At 35.5% G+C, this 26,062-nt stretch overlaps 2 protein-coding genes across 2 annotated transcripts; both read right to left on the bottom strand.

The window, feature by feature from the left end:
- Positions 1–13,086: 13,086 nt before the first annotated feature.
- Positions 13,087–14,565, bottom strand: LOC105803118 (uncharacterized). Its single transcript, XM_052623040.1, has 2 exons — positions 14,382–14,565; positions 13,087–14,271 (listed from the first exon to the last, which is right to left on the bottom strand). Exon 2 carries the CDS (start codon positions 14,113–14,115, stop codon positions 13,195–13,197), a length of 921 nt encoding a protein of 306 aa, XP_052479000.1. The 5' UTR covers positions 14,116–14,271; positions 14,382–14,565; the 3' UTR covers positions 13,087–13,194.
- Positions 14,566–24,789: 10,224 nt separating this feature from the next.
- Positions 24,790–25,904, bottom strand: LOC105803119 (transcription repressor OFP16). The gene has a single exon (XM_012635125.2). It carries the CDS (start codon positions 25,675–25,677, stop codon positions 24,904–24,906), a length of 774 nt encoding a protein of 257 aa, XP_012490579.1. The 5' UTR covers positions 25,678–25,904; the 3' UTR covers positions 24,790–24,903.
- Between the last annotated feature and the right edge of the window lie 158 nt (positions 25,905–26,062).

Genomic DNA, 26,062 nt, shown 5'->3' with positions numbered 1-26,062 from the left:
CATGCCTAATCCTATGAGTTCAGATTCAATTAAAAATATTTCAAAATATAAAAAAAAGAAAGAAAAAATAAAAAAAGAAAGAAAATAGAGAGGCCAAGGTGAAAACTCGCAAAGGGTGACTTGAGACCAAAGGGGATTTAAGTTGAAAACCCGAAAAGGACGGCTCAAATATTGATCAGAATGAGGCATGAGGTGATCAGAGCAGTTCAAATTTTGATCAGATTGGGCATATGATGATCTTGAATCAACAGGAAAGGGAAGACAACATCTTGGGACATCGACAGAGTACTGTAAATCTCCTAAACACATGTCAAACTCAGAAAGTTTGTATAGAGAAGTTTAAGTTGCGATATTTGGGGCATCCAATTTTTATATTGAATTTGCTATTCTTGGAATACTTCATTCTTTTCCAAGATACACATTCCTAATCAATTTCTTTGTTATCCTTATTTATTATTTTTGATAATCTATTCCTTTCGAGCTATGCTCAGAACCAATTGTATTCTCATCCATTGTTATACCCTTTTTGCAAGCATGTTGCATTGGAATAATGATTAATGGACTAATAAAACTTTCGCAAGGAAAGTTTGACATATTACTTTAGAAGTTTCTAAATAATACAGGAACCTGAAACAGGACTATTGTTTAGAACGCACCATGTTTAAAGGTTGGAAATCTGAAAAGGAAGAGTCTAAATTAGGACTTTCTCTTTGGATTTTGTTGTTAAAAACATTGATTGAAAAAAATGACAAAGCTTAAATAAACAAGTAAGCAATGATCACAAGACAGTAGGAAGAGGTTTCCTCGGAGCAGAAAGCCTTCATTTATGCATGAGCCTTTGGTACGATACCCTGGGAATGGTGTAAGGGACCAGAGAGATTTAGATCCTGTATCCCTGAATTGTGATAGGAAAGGATAGAGAAAAAGCCATATATTCCTACCTTTGGGTTACAGTGGGAGAATGATGGTACAAATTTTGTGCCCCAATAGATTGAACTTTGAGGTTTACAGTGGGGGGCAACCTGACTAAATGTTTCTTCAAAAAAGCCATCTAAGCAAGAAGGCATTGTAGCACATCAGTGATAAAGCCTTAATAAACTTCGAACAATGACAACCTAAGTGGGATCATTCCCAAAAAAAATTACACATTCGTGCAAACACCATTCACACATGTCTAGTTAGGAGCATTTGATTCATTTTATGCCATCTTAGTCATTAGGAATAATTAGGTTCATTATACAGGTCATGTTCCCTAGAGAGTAGATCAGTGAAGATAACAGATCTTGCCTTCCTGCACCGACAGCGAAGCAGATCGAAGACACTAGCCTTGCCTCCCTGAGTTGCAGCAGAGCAGGTTAAAAATAGCAGATCTTGCCTTCCTGCACTGACAGCGAAGCAGATCGAAGACACCAGCCTTACCTCCCTAGGTTGCAGCGGAGCAGGTTAAAAATAGCAGATCTTGCCTTCCTGCACCGACAGCGAAGCAGATCGAAGACACCAGCCTTACCTCATTGGGTTACGGCGGAGCAGGTTAAAAATAGTAGATTTTGCCTTTTTGCACCGACAGCGAAGCAGATCGAAGACACCAGCCTTGCCTCCCTGGGTTGCAGCGGAACAGATTGAAAATAGCAGATATTGCCTTCCTGTACTGACAACGAAGTAGATCGAAATCACAAAGCCTTGCCTCCTTAGGTTGCAGTGGAGCAGGTTGAAAACGCCAGTCTTGCCTTCCTGTACTGACAGCGGGGCAGACTTAAGATAGCAGATCTTACCTTCTTGTACTAACAGCGAAACAGATCAAAGAGACCAGCCTATCTCCCTGAGTAGCAGTTGAGTAGGTTGGAAATTACAGATCTTATCTCCCTAAGCTGTAGTGGAGCAGATCGAAGTCCCCAGCCTTATCTCCCTGAGCAGCAGTGGAGTAGGTTGAAAATTACAGATCTTATCTCCCTAAGTAGGAGTGGAACAGATTGAAGTCCCCAGCCTTATCTCACTGAGCAGCAGTAGAGTAGGTTGAAAATTACAGGTCTTATCTCCCTAAGCAGTAGTGGAGCAGATCGAAGACCCCAGACTTGTCTCCCTAAGCAGCAGTGGAGTAGGTTGAAAATTACAGATCTTACCTCCCTAAACAGTAGTGGAGCAGATCGAAGATAGCAAATCTTGTTCTCTTGAGAAATTACATCTCCCTAATATTACAGTGGAGTAGATTGAAGCACTAGCTCCTATACTTCTGAAGATGTAGTAGGAAAGAATGAGGCTACTTGAAGAAGAAGAGTTTCAAGGTCCAGCAAGACCGGGCAAAATTGGGCATTTTTAAAGTCTTTGCTCTGTTCCTGTTACACAACAACAAGCAAAGAGGGGCAGCTGTAATAGCCCATTTTTGCCCAAGCCCAGTACACTCAAAACCCCAGACCCAATCTAAAAACAAAGGCCCAATTACAATGTGGCCCAAATGCCCAAAATAGTTTCTGAAACCCTAGGGCAGCAATAGTGGCATTTGGCGCAGCAACCAAAGTCCTTCCCCGCGCGTGTTGTGCCTCCGCGCGCGTGCGCTCCTCCAAGCATGTACCTGCAAAAGGCAACAAACAATATAGGCAAGAAAATTAGAAAAATCGCGAATCAAGCAGAGAATAGAATGATTTTTTCCTTTATTTTCTTGTTTCGTTTCGGTTATAAAAGCCATCTTAACATATTGTAATGAAAAAAAAAGGAGATTGATACAAAATAAATCAAATATCAGTTTCTTTTTGAGGTGATTATTAGAGGTTTTTTTTTCTTTCTTCGATTTATGACTCATTTTCTATATATGCGAAAAAATAAAAAAAGAAGGGAAATGGATGCTTACTTTTGCCCTCGGATCTGTTTCAAAAGGGGTTAAAAACCCAACTCAGAGTATCTCTTGTCGCTGGTCACGGTGGAACTGTGGCGGAAGGGTGGCGGCCAAGGCTAGGGTCGAAACCCTAGCAGAGAAACATCAATTTTTTTTATTTTTAGGGCTGCAAATAACGATTTTGGGTGAAAAATTGATTTAAATAGTCGTACCATACGATACCGTTTTGGACAAGGGGCTATAGGCGTTGAAACTACGTCGTATTGGTCCTAACTAGCGCGACCCGACCCGATCCAGAAGGGGATCCGCGTGTTTTTGAAGCCTGAATGGGAAATTTACGGTTTTGGTCTTCTCACTTCCATAACAGATTCAATTTGATTTTTTTTATTTTTAATTTTGACCCTGCAAATTGCTTTTTTTTTTGTTTCATTTTAACCCAGATTGCAGCGCTGCGTTTTAGGGGAAAAGGGAATATTTCCCACTAAATCACAAAGCCTTGCCTCCTTAGGTTGTAGTGGAGTAGGTTGAAAACGCCAGTCTTGCCTTCCTGTACTGACAGCGGGGCAGACTTAAGATAGCAGATCTTGCCTTCTTGTACTAACAGCGAAACAGGTCAAAGAGACCAGCCTATCTCCCTGAGTAGCAGTTGAGTAGGTTGGAAATTACAGATCTTATCTCCCTAAGCAGTAGTGGAGGAGATCGAAGTCCCCAGCCTTATCTCCCTGAGCAGCAGTGGAGTAGGTTGAAAATTACAGATCTTATCTCCCTAAGCAGGAGTGGAACAGATTGAAGTCCCCAGCCTTATCTCATTGAGCAGCAGTAGAGTAGGTTGAAAATTACAGATCTTATCTCCCTAAGCAGTAGTGGAGCAGATTGAAGACCCCAGACTTGTCTCCCTAAGTAGCAGTGGAGTAGGTTGAAAATTACAGATCTTACCTCCCTAAATAGTAGTGGAGCAGATCGAAGATAGCAAATCTTGTTCTCTTGAGAAATTACATCTCCCTAATATTACAGTGGAGTAGATTGAAGCACTAGCTCCTATACTTCTGAAGATGCAGTAGGAAAGAATGAGGCTACTTGAAGAAGAAGAGTTTCAAGGTCCAGCAAGACCGGGCAAAATTAGGCATTTTTAAAGTCTTTGCTCTGTTCCTGTTACACAACAACAAGCAAAGAGGGGCAGCTGTAATAGCCCATTTTTGCCCAAGCCCAATACACTCAAAACCCCAGACCCAATCTAAAAACAAAGGCCCAATTACAATGTGGCCCAAATGCCCAAAATAGTTTCTGAAACCCTAGGGCAGCAATAATGGCATTTGGCGCAGCAACCAAAGTCCTTCCCCGCGCGTGTTGCGCCTCCGCGCGCGTGCGCTCCTCCAAGCATGTACCTGCAAAAGGCAACAAACAATATAGGCAAGAAAATTAGAAAAATCGCGAATCAAGCAGAGAATAGAATGATTTTTTCCTTTATTTTCTTGTTTCATTTCGGTTATAAAAGCCATCTTAACATACTGTAATTGAAAAAAAAAGGAGATTGATACAAAATAAATCAAATATCAGTTTCTTTTTAAGGTGATTATTAGAGGTTTTTTTTTCTTTCTTCGATTTATGACTCATTTTCTATATATGCGAAAAAATAAAAAAAGAAGGGAAATGGATGCTTACCTTTGCCCTCGGATCTGTTTCAAAAGGGGTTAAAAACCCAACTCAGAGTATCTCCTGTCGCTGGTCACGGTGGAACTGTGGCGGAAGGGTGGCGGCCAAGGCTAGGGTCGAAACCCTAGCAGAGAAACATCAATTTTTTATTTTATTTTTAGGGCTGCAAATAACGATTTTGGGTGAAAAATTGATTTAAATAATGGTACCATACGATACCGTTTTGGACAAGGGGCTATAGGCGTTGAAACTACGTCGTATTGGTCCTAACTAGCGCGACCCGACCCGATCCAAAAGGGGATCCGCGTGTTTTTGAAGCCTGAATGGGAAATTTACGGTTTTGGTCCTCTCACTTCCATAACAGGTTCAATTTGATTTTTTTTATTTTTAATTTTGACCCTGCAAATTGTTTTTTTTTGTTTCATTTTAACCCAGATTGCAGCGCTACGTTTTAGGGGAAAAGGGAATATTTCCCACTAAGTCTCCCATGTTATCCGGGCGCTGCATTTTGGCCCTAAATTTTATTTTATTTATAGATTTTCCTTTAAATTTGTTTTTAAATTCGATTTAATCCTTATTTCAATTTACTCATTTTTTATTGAAATTTTGTTTAGATGTTTTATTTTGTTGTTTTTAATGTATTTAGTTTTAAATCTAATGTAATTATTATTATTATTTTTAATTTTCATATGTAATTATCTTTTTAATCTATATATATGTGTATATTTATTTTTTATGTACATATTTATATATTTTTTCAACTAATATTTTTCTCATATTTATATATATACATATTTATTTTTTATTTTGATAATGTAGATATTATTTAACTATTTTAATCTATATATATATTTTATATATACACGTATACATACTTTTTTTTCCTAATGAATATTCTTTTATATTTATATATATACGCATATATCTATTTTTTATTTTGAAAATGTTTAATTACATACTTATATTTTTAACGCATATTTTATATTTTATAATTTATATATATATTTACATATTTTTCTTTATTGTATTATGTATTTTGTTTGTATAAATTTTATAATCCAAAATTTTATATGTAAATCATATGTATGTCTTTTATCCTTCATAATTTCAATGTATATATTTTGTATTTTTTTCTTTTTATTTGTTTATTTCCTTCATTTGTTTATCAATTTATGTTTTCATATTTTTATTTTGCTCTTTTATTTGATATTTTGCATGTCATTATTTTTATTTATTTATTTATTCATATTATTTCTATACAATTGTTGTATTTATTATTGATATTTGTTAAAGAGGCATCTATTCATACATTCAACATAACATTGCATCATCTTTTTACTCGAATTTAAAAATAGACTTTTTCAAAATAGAGAAAATACTCGTATTTAGGATTTTCAAGAAAATTGAGCCCTAACGTATTGGGTTCCGATTTTCTTCGTAAAATCTAACAATCGAGGATTGCTCTTTAATCAAACAAAATAAAACTTGTCATCGGGAATTCAATATGTTGTGTCCTAACGTATTGGATGTGATACGTTGATTTCTCGAGACAAAGATTTTTTTTTTAAAAATAAAGGAAATATTGAATGTTTGGGATTTTAGGAAATTGTGCCCTAACGTATTGGGCTGCGATTTCTTCATAAATTTTAAACAATTAGATATTTTCTTAAATTTTATTACGCGAGTTTTTTGGACTAACTCATCTTGAAGAGAATAAAATGTTGTGCCCTAACGCATTGGGTGTGATATTTTTTTTTCAAAATTAGAAAGTCTTAATAAATAATTTAATTTAATTAAGGATCGTATTTTTTAACTCTCGACTTTAAGACATTAATTAATCAATTCGGTACCAATTTTTGGGCGTTACGAGGGTGTTAATCCTTCCTCGTAAGTAACTGACTCCCGAATCTGTTTTTCTGAAACTCGTAGACCAAAGTCGTTTTTAGGTGACCCAATCACACCTTAATAAAAGATTGGTGGCGACTCCCAATTTTTGTTTTTTTTAAGTCGACAACTAATTTTTGTTTTTTTTTCAAAAATAAAAAATGGTTTCGACAGTAGTATGAATCAATTGACTTTTTTGAATTCATTTAAATGGTAGCCAACTCGTAAAATTGGGAAACTACACTACTCTCTACTTGGACCTGGACTGCTGCAATATGGAACATCCAATCCAGACAAGTAATTATAGCACTACTTGTTTTAGCTTTCAATATAGGATGTTATGAACATGCCAACACTTATTATAGGGTCTTTCTTTCTGTACTTTTAAGACTCTGTTAAACAGTTGTTAAGATAGTTAGTTTGATAGGTTGTTACAAAATCTATTAAGCAGTTCATTAGGCAGTTGGTTCTCATATGTGTACAAAACCTCTTCAGTGTATTGATTCAAGAACAACGAATAAGACTAAATAATTCTTCTATACTTCATTTTTCTGTTTATACATATTTTGAGTAGTATTACATGGTATCAGTCGCCTAGTCCTGGTACATGCTTCCGTTATTGTGTTATAGCACCATCAGCTAGTTCTAATTCTGCAGATCTTATCAGTCCGACGTTTTCCAGTCAACGCCTGGTTCAATCTTTCCCTCGTCATGACATGGTGAAGCTAAAGGGAGGAAACTTTGTTCAATGGCAGCAACATGTCCAGTTGATAATAGAAGGATATGAGCTGCAAGGTTTCTTGAAAGGTACACTGTATGCTCCGTCTCGGTTTATTGCGTCTCCAGAAGGTGCACTTATTTCAAATCCAGAAGCGGTTGCATTCAATCAATAGGATAAGCTGTTAGCTTCTTGGCTCCTAAGTACGATCAGTTTGTCACTTTTTTCATGCTTTACCTCTGCTCAATTTGTGTGTGACATCTAGAGCACCACAAATAATCTTTTCGCTGCGTTAACCAGTGCGAAAATTTCTCGCATCTAGCATGATCTTCATTCTACAAAGAAGGGCGAGTTAACTGTGACAAAATATATTGCGAAGATAGAAAATACCTGTGCCTTACTTGCAGCCTTTGGATCGACGGTGTCAGAAGCCGAAGAGGTGGAAGTTGTTTTGGCTGGGCTCTCATCGAATTTTGAAGTCGTACTGACCTTGGCTACGTTCTCGACGGAGTCTTTTCCCTTTTGGCGTTTGGTTAAGTTTCATGGAATTTGAAAGTTGACAGGTGCGAATGGTGCGTAAGGTTCCCATCCATGCTAATCTCGTTGAAAGGCCTGATATTGCTGCGATCATTGATTCTATTTTGTGTGATATTGTGGAGGTCGTGCGACAGTAGGTTTGCGAGGGCGTGGCTTTCGATCGTGTATGCAGTGCCAAATCTGTAATAGGTTTGGTCACACGACGCAGAGTTACTTCTATCGCTTTAATCGGTTTTATGATGGCCCGAATGCTTCCACCACAGTGAGGTTTTCACCGTCTATGCATAATAGACAACAAGGTTTTGGTTCGCTGGATGGTTGTGGATCTGGTGACCTTTTGGGAGGCTGGTTATCTTTTCAGAGTCAGAGTGTATATCCGTCGCAACTGCAAGCTAGGGATTTTGGTGAAACTAGCTACGGGGTTGAGTTTGCAGAAGACACAAATGGACAATGGTTTGGTTCTGTTGGCCCGTCTGATTACTATGAAAGGCGTGTTGGGCATGCTGTGGGTCAGCGATCTGCACAACACATTAGGTTGCCTTCCTCGGTTGCACACATGCCGCATTATGCAGGCCAGATCCATAGGCAGTATCTTGGACCAAATGCTAGTTAGGGTTTTGGGCCGGTTCATGGGAAGAAGAGTGGTCAGCCTTGTTGGCAGAATACTAGGAATTGTTTTGGGCCAACTGATAGTCAGTATTTTAGGTCAGTTAATGGGCAACATGATGTGCAGCAATTTGGGCTGCATGCAAGCCAGTCTGTTGGGCCTCTTAGTGGGCAGATTAATGGGTCGAATAGTGGACAAGTTGATGCTAGTAAAAAACTTGGGCCTAGTGCTAATTTTGTTGGTGTTGAAGGCTTTATGTGAAATAATGCTCCTGTTCCGTAGCGGATAAAGCCACGAGCACGTGTTTTTTATTTTAATTCCTCTTTGTGTGTTGGGCTACCCCGAATTCCTGATTTTCATGCCTTTGATTTTTTGGATGCCACACAATATGATTCCAATTTTAATAATACTAACTCGTGTGTTCCTGTGCCGATATGAACTTCATTGTGGTATCCAGATTCAGGGGCGACTCATCATATGTGTCAGAATGCATCTAATTTAAATGCATCCACTCCATATATAGGTACTTCTTATCTTTTAATGGAAAATGAAGCTCCCACTAAAATTTCGTTTATTGGGAATATTGTTCTACCATCAAAGAAAAAGCTATTGCATCTTTCTAATGTTTCGTGCGTGCTAAGTATCCGAAAAAACCTTATGTCTGTTTCTCAATTTGTTGTTGCCAACAATATATTTTTTGAGTTTTACCCTTTTTATTGTGTTGTTAAAGATATTCAGACACATGAAATTTTACTGCGGGGCCAAGTTCGTGATGGTCTCTATTAGTTTTCGACTAGTTCATCTGTTCTTTTTGATTTTGTTCCTTCTATTCACAACACTGGATCCGAGGTTGTCAATTGAATAATCATAATGCTTTTTCACTGTGGCATAAAAGGCTTGGTCACCATTCTCTTGCGATTGTTAAACTTATACTTGACAAATGTCAAATTGTTTCAAATAAAAAAATGTCTTTATAATGTTTGTGTTGCTTGTCAGAAAGGGAAATCACATAAGTTACCTTTTTCACACTCTTTCACTGAATATATGGAATTGTTTGAATTAGTTGTCTCTAATTTGTGTGGGCCAGCCTCTGTTGATTGTGGTAAAAATCTGTATTATGTTTCGCTTGTTGACATGTGTAGTCGGTTTACCTGGGTTTATCTGATTAAACGTAAATCTCAAGCAGTTGAATGTTTCCTTCAGTTTCAGAAAATGGTCAGCACTTAATTTGGAAAGACTATTAAGAAATTTCAAAATGATTGGGGCGGTGAGTTTCGTGCGTTTGCTTCAGTTCTAGCTAGTCATGGGATTATTCATCGTATTTCCTGCCCTCATACTTCAGACCAAAATGGTGTTGCTGAACGCAAGCACATGCACATTGTGGAAACTGGTCTTACACTTTTGGCTTAGGCAAATTTACCTATGAAATATTGGGGCTATGCATTCTGTAGTGTTGTGCATCTTATTAATCGGTTACCCACTTCGGTCTTGAAAGGTCAGTCTCCGTATCAGAAGCTTTATGGTTGTGAGCCTACATATGATCACTTAAGGGTGTTTGGTTGTTGTTGCTTCCCATATTTACGTCTTTTTGTGTCCCACAAATTGGATTTTCACTCATAGCCATATACATTTCTAGGGTATAGTTCTCAACATAAGGGGTATTTTTGTCTCACTCTAGAGGGTAAGGTTGTTATTTCTCGTCATGTTGTGTTTGATGAACGTCAGTTTTTGTTTCATTCATCTAATTTGTCCACTGTTCAGTCATCTTCTCACTCTTCCACATATGTTCCTACTGTTCGGGCTTCTTCCGTCCAGTCTGCTACACAACCCAGTTACACCACTGTTTCATCACCAACTGTGTCTTTTCCTCACATAATTATTTCATCACCAATTGTACCTTTGCCTTCTAATTTAGGTTACAATTCTAATCGATCTGTAACAGTTGAGTTACCAGATATGTGTCATTCCCATGTGTCAGTTTCAGATGGTTCACAAGCTAAATATGGGAATAATATAAGAGAAAATTATCTTTTGAGTTCGTCTACAGAAACTAGTCCGGTTGATTAATTCAGTGTGTCTCCAACTGTTACTTCCTGTTCTGCAGGAAATACTCATGCTATGGTTACTCGGTCTAAGGCAGGTATTTTTAAGCCTAAAGCTTTGTCAGTTGGTGTTGATTTTGAACCTCGGTCTATTGAGGAATGGAAATTTGTAGTTCAAGCTGAATTTGATACTTTAATGGCAAACTCTACATGGGAGCTAGTTTCGCTACCTCCTGGTCGGAAAGCAATTGGATGCAAATGACTTTTCAAAATTAAAAAGAATCCTGATGGGTCGATTAGTTGTTGGAAAGCTCGATTGGTTGCAAAGGGGTGCTCTCAGGTTCCTGGCTGTGATTTCAAAGAGACGTTTAACCCAGTAGTCAAACCTGTTACTATTCGAACCATTTTGTCTATTGCTGTGACTAATGGTTGGAAACTTCGTCAAGTCGATGTAAATAATGTCTTTTTGAATGGAGACCTGACTGATGAAGTGTTCATGCAGTAGCCTCCAGGATATGTTCAATATGGTCCAAATGGTGAGCCTTTGGTGTGCCGTCTGACAAAGACTTTATATGGGTTGTAGCAAGCTCCTTGTGCCTGGTTTGAAACATTGAAACAGTTTCTTATATCTACTGGGTTCGTTTTGTCTAAAGCTGATGCCTCCTTGTTTTTTAAAGTTTCAACCACGTCCATTGTTTATATCTTGGTTTATGTGGATGATATTGTTATTACTGGCAGTTCAACTGATGAAATAAATTGTTTTGTTTAACAACTACATAACAAGTTTTTTCTAAATGATATGGGTGAGCTTCACTATTTTTTGGGAATTGAGGTCAGTCGATCCCCTACTGGTAGTCTTCATTTGTGCCAGTGCAAGTATGTTCAAGATCTACTTGAGAGGAGTTCTTTCACTAATACAAAGAGTGTTCATACACCAATGGTTAATTCGTCAAATTTGTCTAAAGATGATGGTGAAAGGCTTGTTTATCCTACTGAATACATGAGTCCGATTGGTGCTCTTCAGTATGTGGTTTTGACTCGACCAGATATTGTCTATGCTGTAAATCGTGTTTGTCAATTTATGCATGCACCTACTACAGTTCATTTGATAGCTCTAAAATGTATTCTGAGGTATTTACATGGTACTATTACTCATGGGCTGGTTTTTCGACGATCCGATAGACTATATTTGGTTGGATATGCGGATGCCAACTGGGGGCTTGATTTTGATGATCGCCGGTTTACAACAGGGTTTTGTGTTTATTTTGGTCATACACCTGTTTCATGGTGTTCTAAGAAACAAGTGGTATCTCGGTCGACAGCAGATCTAAGAAACAACAAGTGGTATCTCGGTCGACAGCAGAGGCTGAGTATAAAAGTCTCGCTGCAGCCTCTAGTGATATTACATGGTTAGTATCATTTTTACAAGAGTTATGAATCAATTTTACTGATCCTCCTACAGTCTGGTGTGATAATTCAAGTGCGGTTGTTGTTACAGCCAATCCAGTTTTACATTCCAAATTCAAACATGTTGAGCTTCACTTGTTTTTTGTTCGTGAAAAAGTGGCTAATGGGTCTTTTGTTGTCGGTGAACTGCCCGCCTATGATCAAATTGCCGATATTCTTACTAAACCATTATCTGCGTCTTTGTTTTCTTGCTTTCGAAGCCTACTTCGAGTCGTACCCGTTGAGAAGCAGGGTGAATGTTAAACAATTGTTAAGATGGTTAGTTTGATAGGTTGTTACAAAATCTGTTAAACAGTTCTTTAGGCAGTTGGTTCGCATATGTGTATAAAACCTCATTAGTGTATTGATTCAAGAACAAGGAATAAGACTAAAGAATTCTTCTATACTTCATTTTTCTGTTTATACATATTTTGAGTAGTATCTTACAGACTCCTTCGAACAGTTAAAGTATATTGGAATATGGACATACAACTGCTAACATCCACTAATGCAGGGTTTGACAACATTTGGGAAGTATAGGAACAAGCAAAGGGCTTAGTGCTTCTTAGCTACATCCACTTCTCCAAAGCATGGGGGGGCATTACAATGGGGATCGTAAAACCTTAATATTGAAATAGATGTCCAGCCTTAGCACTTACACCGACTTCTTTACATAGTGGTCGAAAGCAAGCAAATTCACCACCCTGTATAGGCAATTATTTTGCATGACCAATGAAGGGGGTTTCAGTAGATATACATCTATCACACACCGGTAAGCATATTCTTCCCACATTTTCTGTAGATTGTGTTCCACTTCGAATGCACTATTAGATAGTCTCCTGTAAGCTGCTTAAGTACATGATAGATTCATAAGATCCACCTACTAGGCAGCTATGAAGATATGGCAGAATATTTAACATATTATCACGGACCTGAGTTTTATAATCATGATTCATGAAACTAAAGGTTTCATTTGCTTAGCTCTATCACTGCTATAAAGATTTCGATTTTCCTCTTACATTTTTCTTTTTTATAAAACTTTATAAAAATGCTAAAATAAAATAAAGCACACCTTTTCCATGCTCTCATTAATGTCGTGCATCTATCCCAAATGCCGTGGCCTTCATTTCGTGGATTCATATGGGTTCAACAACAGAGTTCGTGCCTCTTCCAAACATCGTTGTCGGGAAAGAGCAAGCAGGGTCATACATCAATGTTTCTGCCATTTGCATTAGCAGAAACTGGTTGCTGCATTAGTCCATATAACAATTCTCCCTAGAAATTAAAAGCTAATTCGAAACCAACCAGAGTAATTGATTTATGCTGTTAATATGATATAAGGTAAGGAGGAAGAACTGAGACAAACAAATGAACCACAACTCTTATGTTGCATGTACCATATTTCAATCCCATCAATGAAAAATCATAGTAGAAGGTATTTTCTACATCTCACTAGTGAGAAAAAAAGTTTACACTTCTATTCATGCTTCCAAGCATACAATATTAATGAAAAGCCAAGACCCTGTACTTGGTGATGATCTTTAAGCTTTTGAGAGGAAGACCATGTCAATAGAGATGGATCAAATGCAGAGTCGCCAGTCCACAACTTCTCTGCAGAGATGCAACTTTGAAACATGAAAACAGCATTGCCCATAGCATTGCCAAATAGCCAGTTGTGCACATCCCAGAACACTTCCACCGGAAGTCCATCCACCAAAATGGTATGGTTGCCGCGGAACTTCCACTTGAGCCGCTTCACCTGCATCACTGTTTTACTATCAATGCGGATAACAAGGCATGGATCCTTAAGATCGAAGGGGTCGCACTCGATTACAACATCGTGAATCGGTCCCTTGTTACAAAACTGAGCCTTGGCACCATAAAACTTCTTCCCAAAAATATGCTCTCTTTTTGCAATGAAAACAGCGTCGGAACTAAGAGGAGTACTGCTAATGTTAATCTTCTTGGATGCTTCCTTCTTCAAATCTCCAAGAAGCAGCACCATTTCCTGGTCAAGTGCAACAGCCAGGTAAAACCCTTCAACTGGTTCTGGCCCGGAACCAAATCTAGCATTAGACAAGTCCCAACATATATCAATTTTACCAGAATCTACATCTATAGTCTTCGATCCTTTTCTCTTAGAGAACAACCAGGGCTTCATGTCAACTTTACACAAACATTGATTGGCTGAATCATCAATAGCAACACCAAGGCCTTGACCCATCATATTCTTGGTCCATGTAACCGTGATTAAACACGAACGACCGTGTAATTGAAACTGATAAACACAAGTAACCAAGTTTTGAGCAGCTTTAGCTGCACTTGAAGATGATGAATCAGCTACTTGAACACCGCTTTCACCAAAACAAGAAGGAAAGTCCCTCATTATAATAACCATAAAGGGAAACTTTTTTTTTTTAACTCTCTTTTACTAATCCTCTGTTTTTAAACCAAAAAAAAAAAAAGAAAGAAAGAAAGAAAAGAACGAGCAACAGCACAATCGTACTACCTTGGATACACTGATAGATGAACTCAAGAACCGACTTCCAGAAAGCTTCAAAAATCAGTTTTACAATGCTTCAGTTTGATATGGGTGTCCTGTTTTGGACAGCCTAAGGTTGTAAACAAATGAGAGAGAGAGAGAGAGAGAGAGAGAGAGGATACTTTAGATTTGCTCCACTGTCAAAGTCTGTCTTCAGTCCATCAGAGCTGAGAATATTTTATTGCAATAAACAAAAACCAAGACTGAAAAAAGAGACATAAGAAAAACGCAGAGGAAACGGCCAAACAATATATAATTAAAAAATGAAAATGGCAACTGTGTATTTGCTGGAAAAGGGCTGGGTTTATATACAACATTACACAAACGAAAATGATATGTATAAAAAAATTGTCTCTCTCTCTCTCTCTTATCTCCTTTATTCGCAATTCCTTTCTATTTTCCTTTTCCCCATGCCTGTTTTAGTCCATAATTAAGAGATTACAAATGTTGTTAATAATGTAAATTATTGTTTGCTTTATTCATCAAGAATTCATAGTATATAAATGTTAGGGTCAATAAATAATTACATGTTTAATTAAACCATAATATACAATAAATGAGGTTCATGTCTTCCACTTGGTCAAAAGAAGGACAAATGATCCAATGAAAATCTACATCACCAATTGACTTTAATGGTTAACTTTTGTATGGTTGTGGAACCATTCTTCGTCAGATCTCAGATAAGGAGTACACTTGGATAACATTTAAAGAAGGGAAAAGATATACTTGCACGATTAGAAAAATAATAAGGGAAGGTGTGTGCAGTAATGTTGTTGAGCATTCAATGAGAATGGCTTTCAGTTATGAGATGCATGCTTGCCAAAGCATTTAATGCCAACACTGTAAATAATATTAAATATTGGTATGATATTTAAGGTGTTTACCATCATATATGTAATCTAATTTCGAGTCACGTTAATTGCATTGTTATTAGAGTTTTGCTCTCTTTTTATAATTTACAAAAAAAAAAAAAAACTAAAGGCTAACATAATTATAAAAATCTCTTCAATTGCATTTCTAAATAATTATGTTTTTTTAAAAGTAGAGAGTTGGGTTGGTAATAGAATGTTTTTATCTGTGTGCAGGGGCGAAGTTAGAAAATTTTGTTAGGAGAAGTCGAAATTAAATTTTAAATTTTAATAGTTTATATCTTTATAATTTTTAAAGGATTAAATAATTTTTAAAGGATTAAATAAAATTTTTATTATTTTTAGGAGGAGCCAAAGTACAATTTTACCTTTTACTAATTTTAAATTTTAAATTTTCTAAAAGACCTAAATAGACAATTTTCCATTTTAGCGAGTGAGAGGCACTGCCAGCTGCCAGATATGCCACTACCTGTGTGTTGAGCTTATAAGTTATATAATATTTTCCGATGCTGAAATTATTGCCAGATACGCCACTACCTGTGTGTTGAGCTTATAAGTTATATAATATTTTCCGATGCTGAAATTAATAGAGTTTTGTGTAGCAGTAAGGATAGGCAAGTGTTTGCAATGATAGGAATGGTGAAGAACATATTGTAGAGAAAAAGGTTATGCCTTGTGTTTATATTATACCTAGTTTTGGAGGTTGCCTTTCTGGTATGAATACATATATTATTATTTGTATGTCGAGAGCGGTATTTAAGTAAAACCCTTTTAAGAATGTTGACTTTAAAATTTGAATTTGACCTAAATGCCAGGGAAAAATCCACTTCTACTTATTCTAACTACTTAGTAATCATACATTTTCCTTTAATTTTAAGTTTATTAACAAAAATTAACAAATTACTTGAAATAAAGGATTTAATTAAATACAAAATCAAATGAACATTCCTTAGGTGAATATAATAAAAGTATAATGATTTTGTTTAACAAAAGTGAAAGAATTGGTCATCTATTATGTGTATTGAAGATATGCCTCAAGTACTGCAGTGAAATGCCTTAACCATTTTCAATTTGTTGGTGATTTTAGAGATTTATTGTTTTTAATTCTTGATTTATCAAGAATTATTTCTACAAAGTGTTTTAATATTTTAGCCAAAACCAAAGTATGGTCATGAGGTGTATTGTTGAATTGACGAGTATTTTTCACCATTTGCTTTCCTTTTTCTTCTTTCATTATCCTCGTTAGCATATATGATGGTTGGCGTGTTACCAAAAGAAATCATGCCACTCTACAATACTCATAGGGGGAGGAAATTTTGGTCAATGCATTGCATGGTGACACAAGCAAAGCAAAAGAAGAGTAAAAGTAGTGTTGGTTCTTCAACACTTGATCAAATGCATTTAATATATAGAATTTAAGTTTTTCAAGCATTGAATTGAGATAGAGGTGGTGGTGCTTGCTTTTTTTTGTTATTAGCTGCCATAGGCGTTTGACCGACAAATCAAAGCGAAGCAATGGTTTGGTAGTGGTAGAGTGTGAACCAAGTTTCCTGAAAAGCCTCCTCCCTATTACTCACGGCGGCGGCTTTGAATTTGTCTGATCCCATATGTTTGAGAGAATGTTACAATTTATTTAGTGACTAAACTTATTAATACTTTGTATTAGCAGTAAGTGTTAACTGGGAGCATGCAAAAGGAGTTTTTGAGGATGAGAAAAAAAAGTGATTTTTTTTTTTATATATAATGTAGTTTGCTCAGCATGGATCAAAGATTACCATATAAAGGTAGAGACAGGCAATGGTTTATGATGCCTGGCTGGCAATGCCCTGCTAGAGTGGACCAGTTTTTGGCTCCTTTTTAACCAAATATGGGATACCTTTTCCTTGTCGTCTTTTAAAGCCATAAACAAGGAGAAAATATTCTATAATTACCCACACTTGAGATTTACTTCTTTTCCTTTTTAATATTAGCTTGCACCCACTAAACAACTATTTCTTTCCACTTACTCAAATCCCCTGCCCCTATCCCATAGTTTTTTAATTTTTGGTCCACTAGCTTCAAGTGTAATTAAGTAATGTTGGACTTAGGTGTCCTGACAATTTGGTATTGCATTTTAGGTGTCCATCAATTAAGTATTTACAACCCATATTCTGTTTAATTAAAATTTGGATTTTTAACCTACAATTATTTAAGTCTTTCTTTGAATCGATGTAGACCGACCCAAGGATATTAGTTTTGGCAACAAAAACCAAGAATTCCCAACAAAAATAAGGAAACTCTGTAAGCTTTGGGGCTAGATTGACATGTGAAAGCTGTTTAGTGTCTGTGAATCCTGTTCCTGTACGTAAAAATGTCTTAGGTTTATCATTTCATATGGTCCCAGGACTTTGGTCTTCCTGCCCCTCTTTTTTCCAAGCTTTCCGACCCTTATCTGATACCACGAAGAACGCCAAAGATTAAATGTCCGAAAACAACTTCTTTCGAATCAGATCCTTGCTACATAGCTAACATTCCAACAACTTCGTATGAATATGAGATATAATGCTACTCATTTCAAATCCCAAATGCAAATGCCTCGCTGTTGCATGTTATATTTTAGGTTGGGTTTGTTTCATTAAATATATTTTTTAAAAATGATTTTTAGTGTTTGGATAATTTTATATAAAATATTTTTCTACAATTTTTTTAATAACCATTTTTTAAAAAAATTGTTATTAGTGAAATAAATATATTATAAATTATATTTGTTACAAAATATTATATGATAAATTCCTTTTAACAATCAAAATTTATTCTATAATAATTAATATTTTATATAAGTGCTTAATTAAAACTCGGTTTGAAGTTGCATATATTACACTATAAATCCTATCACAGCGTATCGTTGGAAACCATATATTTAGAACGTATGTGTGCATCTAAAAGTAACAGAAAATAAATGATGAAACACAATGTTTGAAACTAATAATAACACATACACAATATGTACAAAATTAAAATAAAAATTAGTTTAAATTGTGAATAAAAGGAAATTTAAGTAGATAAATTCATTAAATTAAAAATATTAAATGCATGCAATTGGTTATTATGATATTATCATTTTTTGAGTTGGTATCGAGTTGACTTGATATATCAATTCAATTGACGACAATATCAATATATACAAACAATATGGGTGTAGCAATTTGTGTAATAACATTAAAATGTATAAAAATATTAAAATAATGTTTTGGTTTAAGTGGTAAATAAAGGATTTTATAAATGTTGGTGGCAAGAGATCAAATCTTATGTAAATTTTATATTGGTTTTATTAAAAATGTAAAAAAAAAAACAATAAGTACTCTCGTAAGGATATAATTTATTTCAAATATGTAAGGGTAGTTTAATAAATTTATAATTGAATTGGTATTCAGTTGACTCGTGACAATTGTTCATAAATTGGGGCCTGAACCTTTTTAGTTCTTGGACTTGGCAGTTGTTCTAATATTATGGCTTGAGTTGTTCTTTGTCCAAGTTAGTCATTGATATTTTCTTATAGACCCTAAAGTTCAAGCTCTACTATGAAAATAATTACCAAGTTCATGTCTCCATATGGGAACAATTGCATAGTTTAGTCTAGAGCTGAGCAAAATTCGATTCAACTCGAAAAAAAAGTTTAAATTTCGAATTATTCAAATTGAGTTAATCGAATTTCGAGTTCTAATTGAGTTAAATTTTTGAATGCGAATAACTTAAATAATTTAAATAAACCAAATACCAAACTGATAGGTGTTAAACGTAACATGTTTTTAGCCTCATTCTTAATGCGTTTATAGGTGATTATTCAATGTTAATGGTGAATTTTATGATCCTAATCCTTTAAGTTCATGTTTTTATACTTAGGAGAGCATTTGGGAGCAAAATGAGTGAAAAACAAGTGAAAATCAGAGCAAATTACATGTTGGACCATTCCACATGGGCTGCTAGGTCATGTCGATTTTGCGAATTGCACTCCAAACAGTGGAAAAACGCGATTTTTAGGGTTTTTCGAACATTCTGAAACCTATATATGACAAAAATAATAAGATATAATAGAGCTGTCACAGAATATTCAAAAAAATAACTCGAAAAACACCATTAAAGCTGATTCTGAAGTAGATTTCCATCAAGATTGAAGATTCCCTTTTGATTTCTTTGGAGATTATTATGAGTTTCTTTGTTTCTTGTGGTTATACTGTTTTCTGGATGTTTTTATTTGTAAGCATGAACTAATTTTCTAAATACCTAGGGAAATGAATCTTATGATGAATTTTGTCATTTGATTTTTATTTTACACAATAAATACTTAGATCTTGTTCTCAATTATGTGTGCTTAATACATGATTTGATATTTCTAGATTATTGATTCATCATTGATGTGCTTAAATCAGAGGAGGAATAGACCCTGTTGAAGAGTAGATCTAGCGTAATTAAGTGGAGTTGCATGCAATCCTAGAAATATGACGATATAAACCTATCGAATTAGAGTCAAATCTAATAGGAGAATCCATAAATTGAGTTAATGCGATAATAGGGGTTTTAATTAGAATCTTTTTTAATTAATCAACCTAGAGTCCGTTGTTCTTATTCTTGAAGAGAGATATTAGCATAATTTAAGGATTTTTATGGATCAAGATACTAAGCAAATAAATTGAGTAATTTAGATTGATAGTGGCAGATGAAGTTTAGGTGAATTCTTTCCTGGGAATTGTTTTGCTTATTGGTTGTTAATCGGTTATTTTCCTGATTTGTTCTTTGTTCTTTGACGTGCTCATTAGTTAATTAATTTAGTTAATTTTAGTTTTTAATCAATCACTCGGATTTATCCGTTAAATAATAGAAAGACTGTAATTACTAGTATTTTTAATCGTAGGAACGATATTTTTGTTCACATTTTAAAATTTGAAGGATTAGGATGTTTGGATTCTTAACATTTCGGTTATTTCGAAATCTCATATTTTTAAACAGCCTTTTCTGAGGTTTCGAGCAAAATTTGAAATTTTAGACAAAATTACTTTGTCTTCGTACTACTTTGTAGTTTATTGCATTGATTGTTAACTATTTGTTATTACATTTAAAAAAAAAAATTGTTTGTTGAATGTTGTTCCCAAAGGACCCAATAAATTCTTAATTGGAATTAGAGGATCTTTTTTAATTGATTATTTTATCACATTGTGATACTTTACATCGTTGAATGGGCTCATGCAAAAACAATTAGATGATAACAAAATTATCAAAGATTGTGATTCCTTATTTCTGTTCAAGAGCGTATTGACTAAACGATTGTTGAATCCTTGCATTGGAATAAAACGAATTTTTATGGATACAATCTGACCTATTATAAGAAATCAATTGTGAATCTGATTTTGAATTTTAATATTAAATTAAATTACGAACTTTAATTTGTTTGATTAATCTTAGGTACGAATTTCTTTATAGTATTACTTTGGGAAATAAAATCCTCCATGCTTTTTATCTTCAATAAAATTTACAAATAAGTCTATAATAACATACATTACCGAACAAAATTGATATCGCCATAAGCATTAACAAGAACAGAAAACTTGGAAGTTTATATTATGATTTTAGTTGCATTTTCTTTTCATATTAACAGCAAACTAAAACTTTTAAAATAAACTATTATGTTCATAAATATGAAAATACTTTAAAATAAATTTAGTAACGTTTGATTTTAAGTCAACTTTACATTTGCAATTTATCATAATATATTTTGTTATGCTTACTTAATGTTTGTGCTATTAGATTTTATGATTTATCGCATGTGAAAACGTAAGATTCAGTCTAAATTTATGAATCAAATATCTAAAATCATGCCTATTCATTTGGTTATTTGATAAATGTATTGATTAAAATAGATTTACCTGTGTTGATTGATTTTAATTATGTAAAAAAAAATACTATATCTTATGAAATACAAAATTAAACCAAAAACTGAATCATTAAAAACAAGAAATGACATGTGTCAATAATAAAGAGTTAAGTAGTATGGATTACTTAGATTTAGTAAAGGAAGTAAATTTGATTATTTATTTTGAGTGTTAACTGGGATTGTCAATCTAATTAGGCCGGCTTCTTGATTGAACGTAGCTTTCAAGGTGGACAAAAACAAGTGTGGGTCACCAACTTCACCATTGATTATATCACCCTGCAGTTAATCAACAATGTAAAGTATTCTCATTCAATAACATCAATCAGTTCTTATAGCATTGGTTAAAAATAGTTATTAATCAGCGCAATCAAAGACCATATTTCTTTAATCCATTACGCCTTTTTTCTCTTGCTTGTTTGCCTCCCATTTTCAATCAGAAACTAGAACAACATTTCATTTCACTTACCTTCTGTAATTATATCATTCTTGTTGGCCAACTTACAAACAGACTGAAAAAGAAAAGAGGTAAAACTTTTACACCCTTTTTTTGCTTTTGACTGTTTATGCAATCAACCTCATTACCATGTGCTGAAAGCTCCAAATCATCTATGATGCCTGACCCATTTCTGTGCTCATCTCTCACATCATCCGCTTACACTTGCAAAAACCATGCAAGTTGTAGGACAGAAGGTGATGTTTGCGCCTAACTAATCACGATTATGAAAACTAAAGCCCCTCTGCTGTTTGGTCTTTTTTTTTTCTGAACCATAGTTATGGGGCCAACAACAATTGTTTCTTTTTATCAAGTAGCATTATGTATTTTCCCTAAAACAGTAAAACTAGTTTCTATCATTTTCCATGTTTTTATTCTCTTCAACAAGTGTCTCTCTCTTCGAATTTATACAGTTGGGTCCATTTTAACCATAAAGGCATTGCAACTACGAGAGACTCTACCTTAACCTACAAAACATGGGTTCTATTTTTATGTATTAGAGATTCAATGAAGGTTGAAGACTTGAAGTATTTATTATTGTTATATGTAACACATATTTGCTATTAGCAGTGTAGAGAGTTGTTAAGTCAGTTTTGAATCTGGTAAAATGCTGTTACATTGTTAGAGCTGTTACTCAAGCCTTATATATAATGTACCTCATGTATTGAGGGGTTAAGAATTTTTGGAATAAAGAAAGAAGTTTATTCCCTCATTATCTGTTTTCAACGCTATATGTTCTTGTGTACGTTGATGATATTATTGTTACTGGTGATGTGCCTCCTGTTATAGAGTGGTTTGTTCAGTTGTTGAATAACGAGTTCTCGCTTAAGGACATGGGCGATCTTCATTACTTTCTTGGGATTGAAGTTGCTCCTTCTTCATCAGGAGGTCCTCATCTCTGTCAGAAGAAGTATATACGAGATATTCTTGTTAGGTGTTCGATGGAAAAAGCGAAGAGTGTTCATACACCGATGGTTAGTTCTTCTGTCATGACTAGAGATGATGGTGAGCGTTTAGAGGACCCGACTGAATACAGGAGTCTTGCCGGAGCACTACAGTATGTTACTCTTACGAGGCCTGATGTTGCATATGCTGTAAATCGGATATGTCAATTTATGCATTGTCCCACTTCTGTCCATATGACTGCTTTAAAGCGCATTTTGTGGTATCTAAGTGGCACGCTTGAACTTGGGGTTGTGTTTCGTCCGTACGCTAGTTTGTCCTTAGTTGGGTATGCTGATGCAAATTGGGGGTTCGATTTTGATGATAGGAGATCCACTACTGGGTACTGTGTTTATTTCGGACATACTCCTGTGTCTTGGTGTTCTAAGAAATAGCAAGTCGTTGCTCGGTCTACTGCTGAGGCAGAATACAGGAGCCTTGCCGCAGTCACTAGTGAGGTTATGTGGCTATTATCATTACTTCAAGAATTACATGTTCAATGTCCCGATATACCCAATATTTGGTGTGACAGTTCCGGTGCAATTGCGGTTGCTGCTAATCCTGTTCTACATTCAAAGTTTAAGCAGGACGAGTTAGATTTATTTTTCGTTCGTGAAAAGGTTGCTAATGGTTCAATAGCAGTTGGGGAAGTTCCTGCGTGTGATCAAGTCGCTGATGTTCTCACTAAGCCACTTTCGTTATCGAATTTTGCTCGTTTTCGAAGTTGTCTACGGGTTTTGCCTAGGGAGAAGATGGATGAATATTAGCAGTGTAGAGAGTTGTTAAGTCAGTTTTGAATCTGGTAAAATGCTGTTACATTGTTAGAGCTGTTACTCAAGCCTTATATATACTGTACCTCATGTATTGAGGGGTTAAGAATTTTTGGAATAAAGAAAGAAGTTTATTCCCTCATTATCTGTTTTCATTCTCTGTTTAGTTAGTCATTTCTTTTACCTAGTTCTTTCATTTGCAAGTACCTTAAATCCAGAGCACTTCCTTTAGATTATCACAAAAGTTGGGTGAGTGCCCTTCCATAGGCCCATCTCTCTTGACCTTTAACTATTTCAATGGGTCTGCTAAACACAAACACGGTCCCTTAAACTTAATCTTGGCCTTAATTTGATGCAATCTAGTATAGTTTCAGATTCTAGAAAATTATGACAAAAACCACCTACCATTTTAAAAGCATCGTTTGATGGTTATGATAACTAGAGGACATAACCATGTGATTACTCATTAATTCAAAGCTCTAATCTTGGGTACAGAATGGACCAATGTTCCATCGTTTTAATCAATTATGAGCCACTTAAGTTAGTATAAGGACGAATCATAATCACCACGTTTCAGTGAATCTTGCACCATGTTTGTTTTGAAATGGTTTCCAATATAGAAAAAATAAAAAAATAATGAAGGACAAAATTCAGGATTCCCTGGCCCTGTCTGTTTTGATGGGTAATTTTTTACTCATACCAATTGGGTTTCATTTTAATCCGGGGATTTGTCTGCATTGATAAGGATGCTTGGGGAAGATCCAGGAAACTTATTAAAATTTGTTTGGCTTCACCTCATCAGTCACATTTGCAAAAAGACAAAAAAGACTCTGTTTGTCTCTGTGTTAAATTGAAGTAAAATTTGTACACTCCATCGCTATCCATTTATGACTTTATGTGCTTACAGAACCAACCACCTACATAGCTCACATGGATTTCGGGATTTTCTTTTTTTAAAAATTAATTATTTTCTTAATATTATAATGTTCTCTCTTACTTAGCTCGAAAGAAACCACGAGGCGTGCATGTAAAAGACAAAAGGTATACATAAATTTTAGAGAAGAACATGGTAATAAAATTTAATAAAAAAGAAAGCCAATGATGCTGAGTTGCTAACTGCACAGGAAAACAAGCAACAAAAATTGGGATAGCGGCCATGAAATAATATGCCCCTACCATCCTAACAACCACACATTGCTCATTTGATTTTCCATGTCAAAATAATGTCCTAATCTAACATTCAATTGGTGTTGAATTGCATAATATTTCTCTACTTCAATGTGTGCATTGTTTTTGTAGGTTTATGGATAAACCGCCCAAAATTCTAAATTAAAATCTGGAAAAAAAGATACGAAAGTAGAACAATAAAAAAGTGTGTAAGAGACAGCCATTTATCAAATTGGTTTCAATGCAAACAAACATCAGCTTTTACTTACAGTTTCTAATGTGTTTTAGAAGGTGTTATGTATGTCATGAGCTGCAATGTTTCAGACAAGAACCAAAAGAAGACAGCTTACAAGATAAGGTAATATAATTGAACCAAGTATATGAGACAAAAAACAATGGGAACAAACTTTTTAGTTCCCCACATGTATATATTACTCATTTAGATAATTAATCAATATTCTGATCCGCAATCAATTGGTGATAACATTACATATTTTACATGCACTTCCCCGGAATCTTACCGTCACCGATCTTTCCGTCGTTGTTGTTGCCGCCACCCTGCGCTGCCATTAGGCTAACAAGAAGATCCGCAAATGCTCCTATAATAAACTTGTGCGTACTTTTGGGATTCAATGCGAGGTAACACAAGAGAAGCTCATGCAAGTATTCCCAGTTAGCCTTGACGTCGATTAAGTGACGTGCGTCCACCATTTCCTGCATGGATGTCCTGAAATCCATGTACGGGTTGGGAGAGAAGGTTGGGACAGCTACGCTGTTTTCAACGGTCCTTGGGTGGCCATGTTCTTCACTCGGTCGATCACCGCAACCGTGGTTAGAGGATTGATTTGCGTCATTGTTGGGACTGGAACTGCTGGGTAATAGAGTATCTGATGACTCGGGAGTGGTGGCGATTGATGACGGTACTGTTGATTCAATGATGGAGTTGGAGCTACCCGGAAAAGTGAAAAAGAAGCGGTGCGAAGCAAAAACGGTGGCGAAGTCGGGTTCGGAGTCGGATTCAGGGAAGGGGTCTGGGTCAAAGGAGAGAGAGGAGTGCGTCAAGGATTTGGAGGTTGAGTAGTCGAAGGTGTTGTCATAGAGGGAGTTGTAGTTTTTGAAGAGAGGTGATGAAGCGGTGGCGGCGGATGAGGTTAGTGGACGGCTGTCATCATCTGGGGTTAGCGGCGAGGAAGAGGAAGGTTGGGAAGTTAATGGGGATCTGATCTTTTTGAAGCAGAGATTTAGGTTTTTGGCCAGGGTGTTTGGCATAATTTCCACTCCAGTGTTGTGATCTCAAAGACAGAAGGAAAATGAAGTGCAAGGCTCCAACTTTTTTAATTCTCTGTTTATCTGTATACTTTTATGTTAGAGAGAGAGAGAGAGTAGCAGGAGAATGGAAGGGGAAGGCTCCATTAATATATTTGTTATTTGTGAAAGTTGGAGGAGAGAGAGTTGATGGACAAGTTATTGACAATCATTTAATTCAGGCAAACAGTTCACTCATACAGTCATATATAAAAGAGTTTTTTTTAGGGTAAATTGTAGATTTTGATATCAATTATGTTTTCACATTTATTACGAAATTAGATTTATAACATTTTAATCACTCATCAGCCATGAGCACAAATATTTCCGTTAACTCATAGTACCTTCA

The sequence above is a fragment of the Gossypium raimondii genome, chromosome 11 (genome assembly GCF_025698545.1).
Source record: "Gossypium raimondii isolate GPD5lz chromosome 11, ASM2569854v1, whole genome shotgun sequence".
Taxonomy (NCBI): Eukaryota; Viridiplantae; Streptophyta; class Magnoliopsida; order Malvales; family Malvaceae; genus Gossypium; species Gossypium raimondii.
The sequence above is the reverse complement of the archived record's forward strand: the minus strand, read 5'-3'. Positions and strand labels throughout refer to the sequence as shown.

Excerpts from the sequence above, each read along its gene's own strand:
- LOC105803119 (XM_012635125.2), bottom strand. The coding sequence starts at position 25,677 with ATGCCAAACACCCTGGCCAAAAACCTAAATCTCTGCTTCAAAAAGATC.
- LOC105803118 (XM_052623040.1), bottom strand. The coding sequence starts at position 14,115 with ATGGTTATTATAATGAGGGACTTTCCTTCTTGTTTTGGTGAAAGCGGT.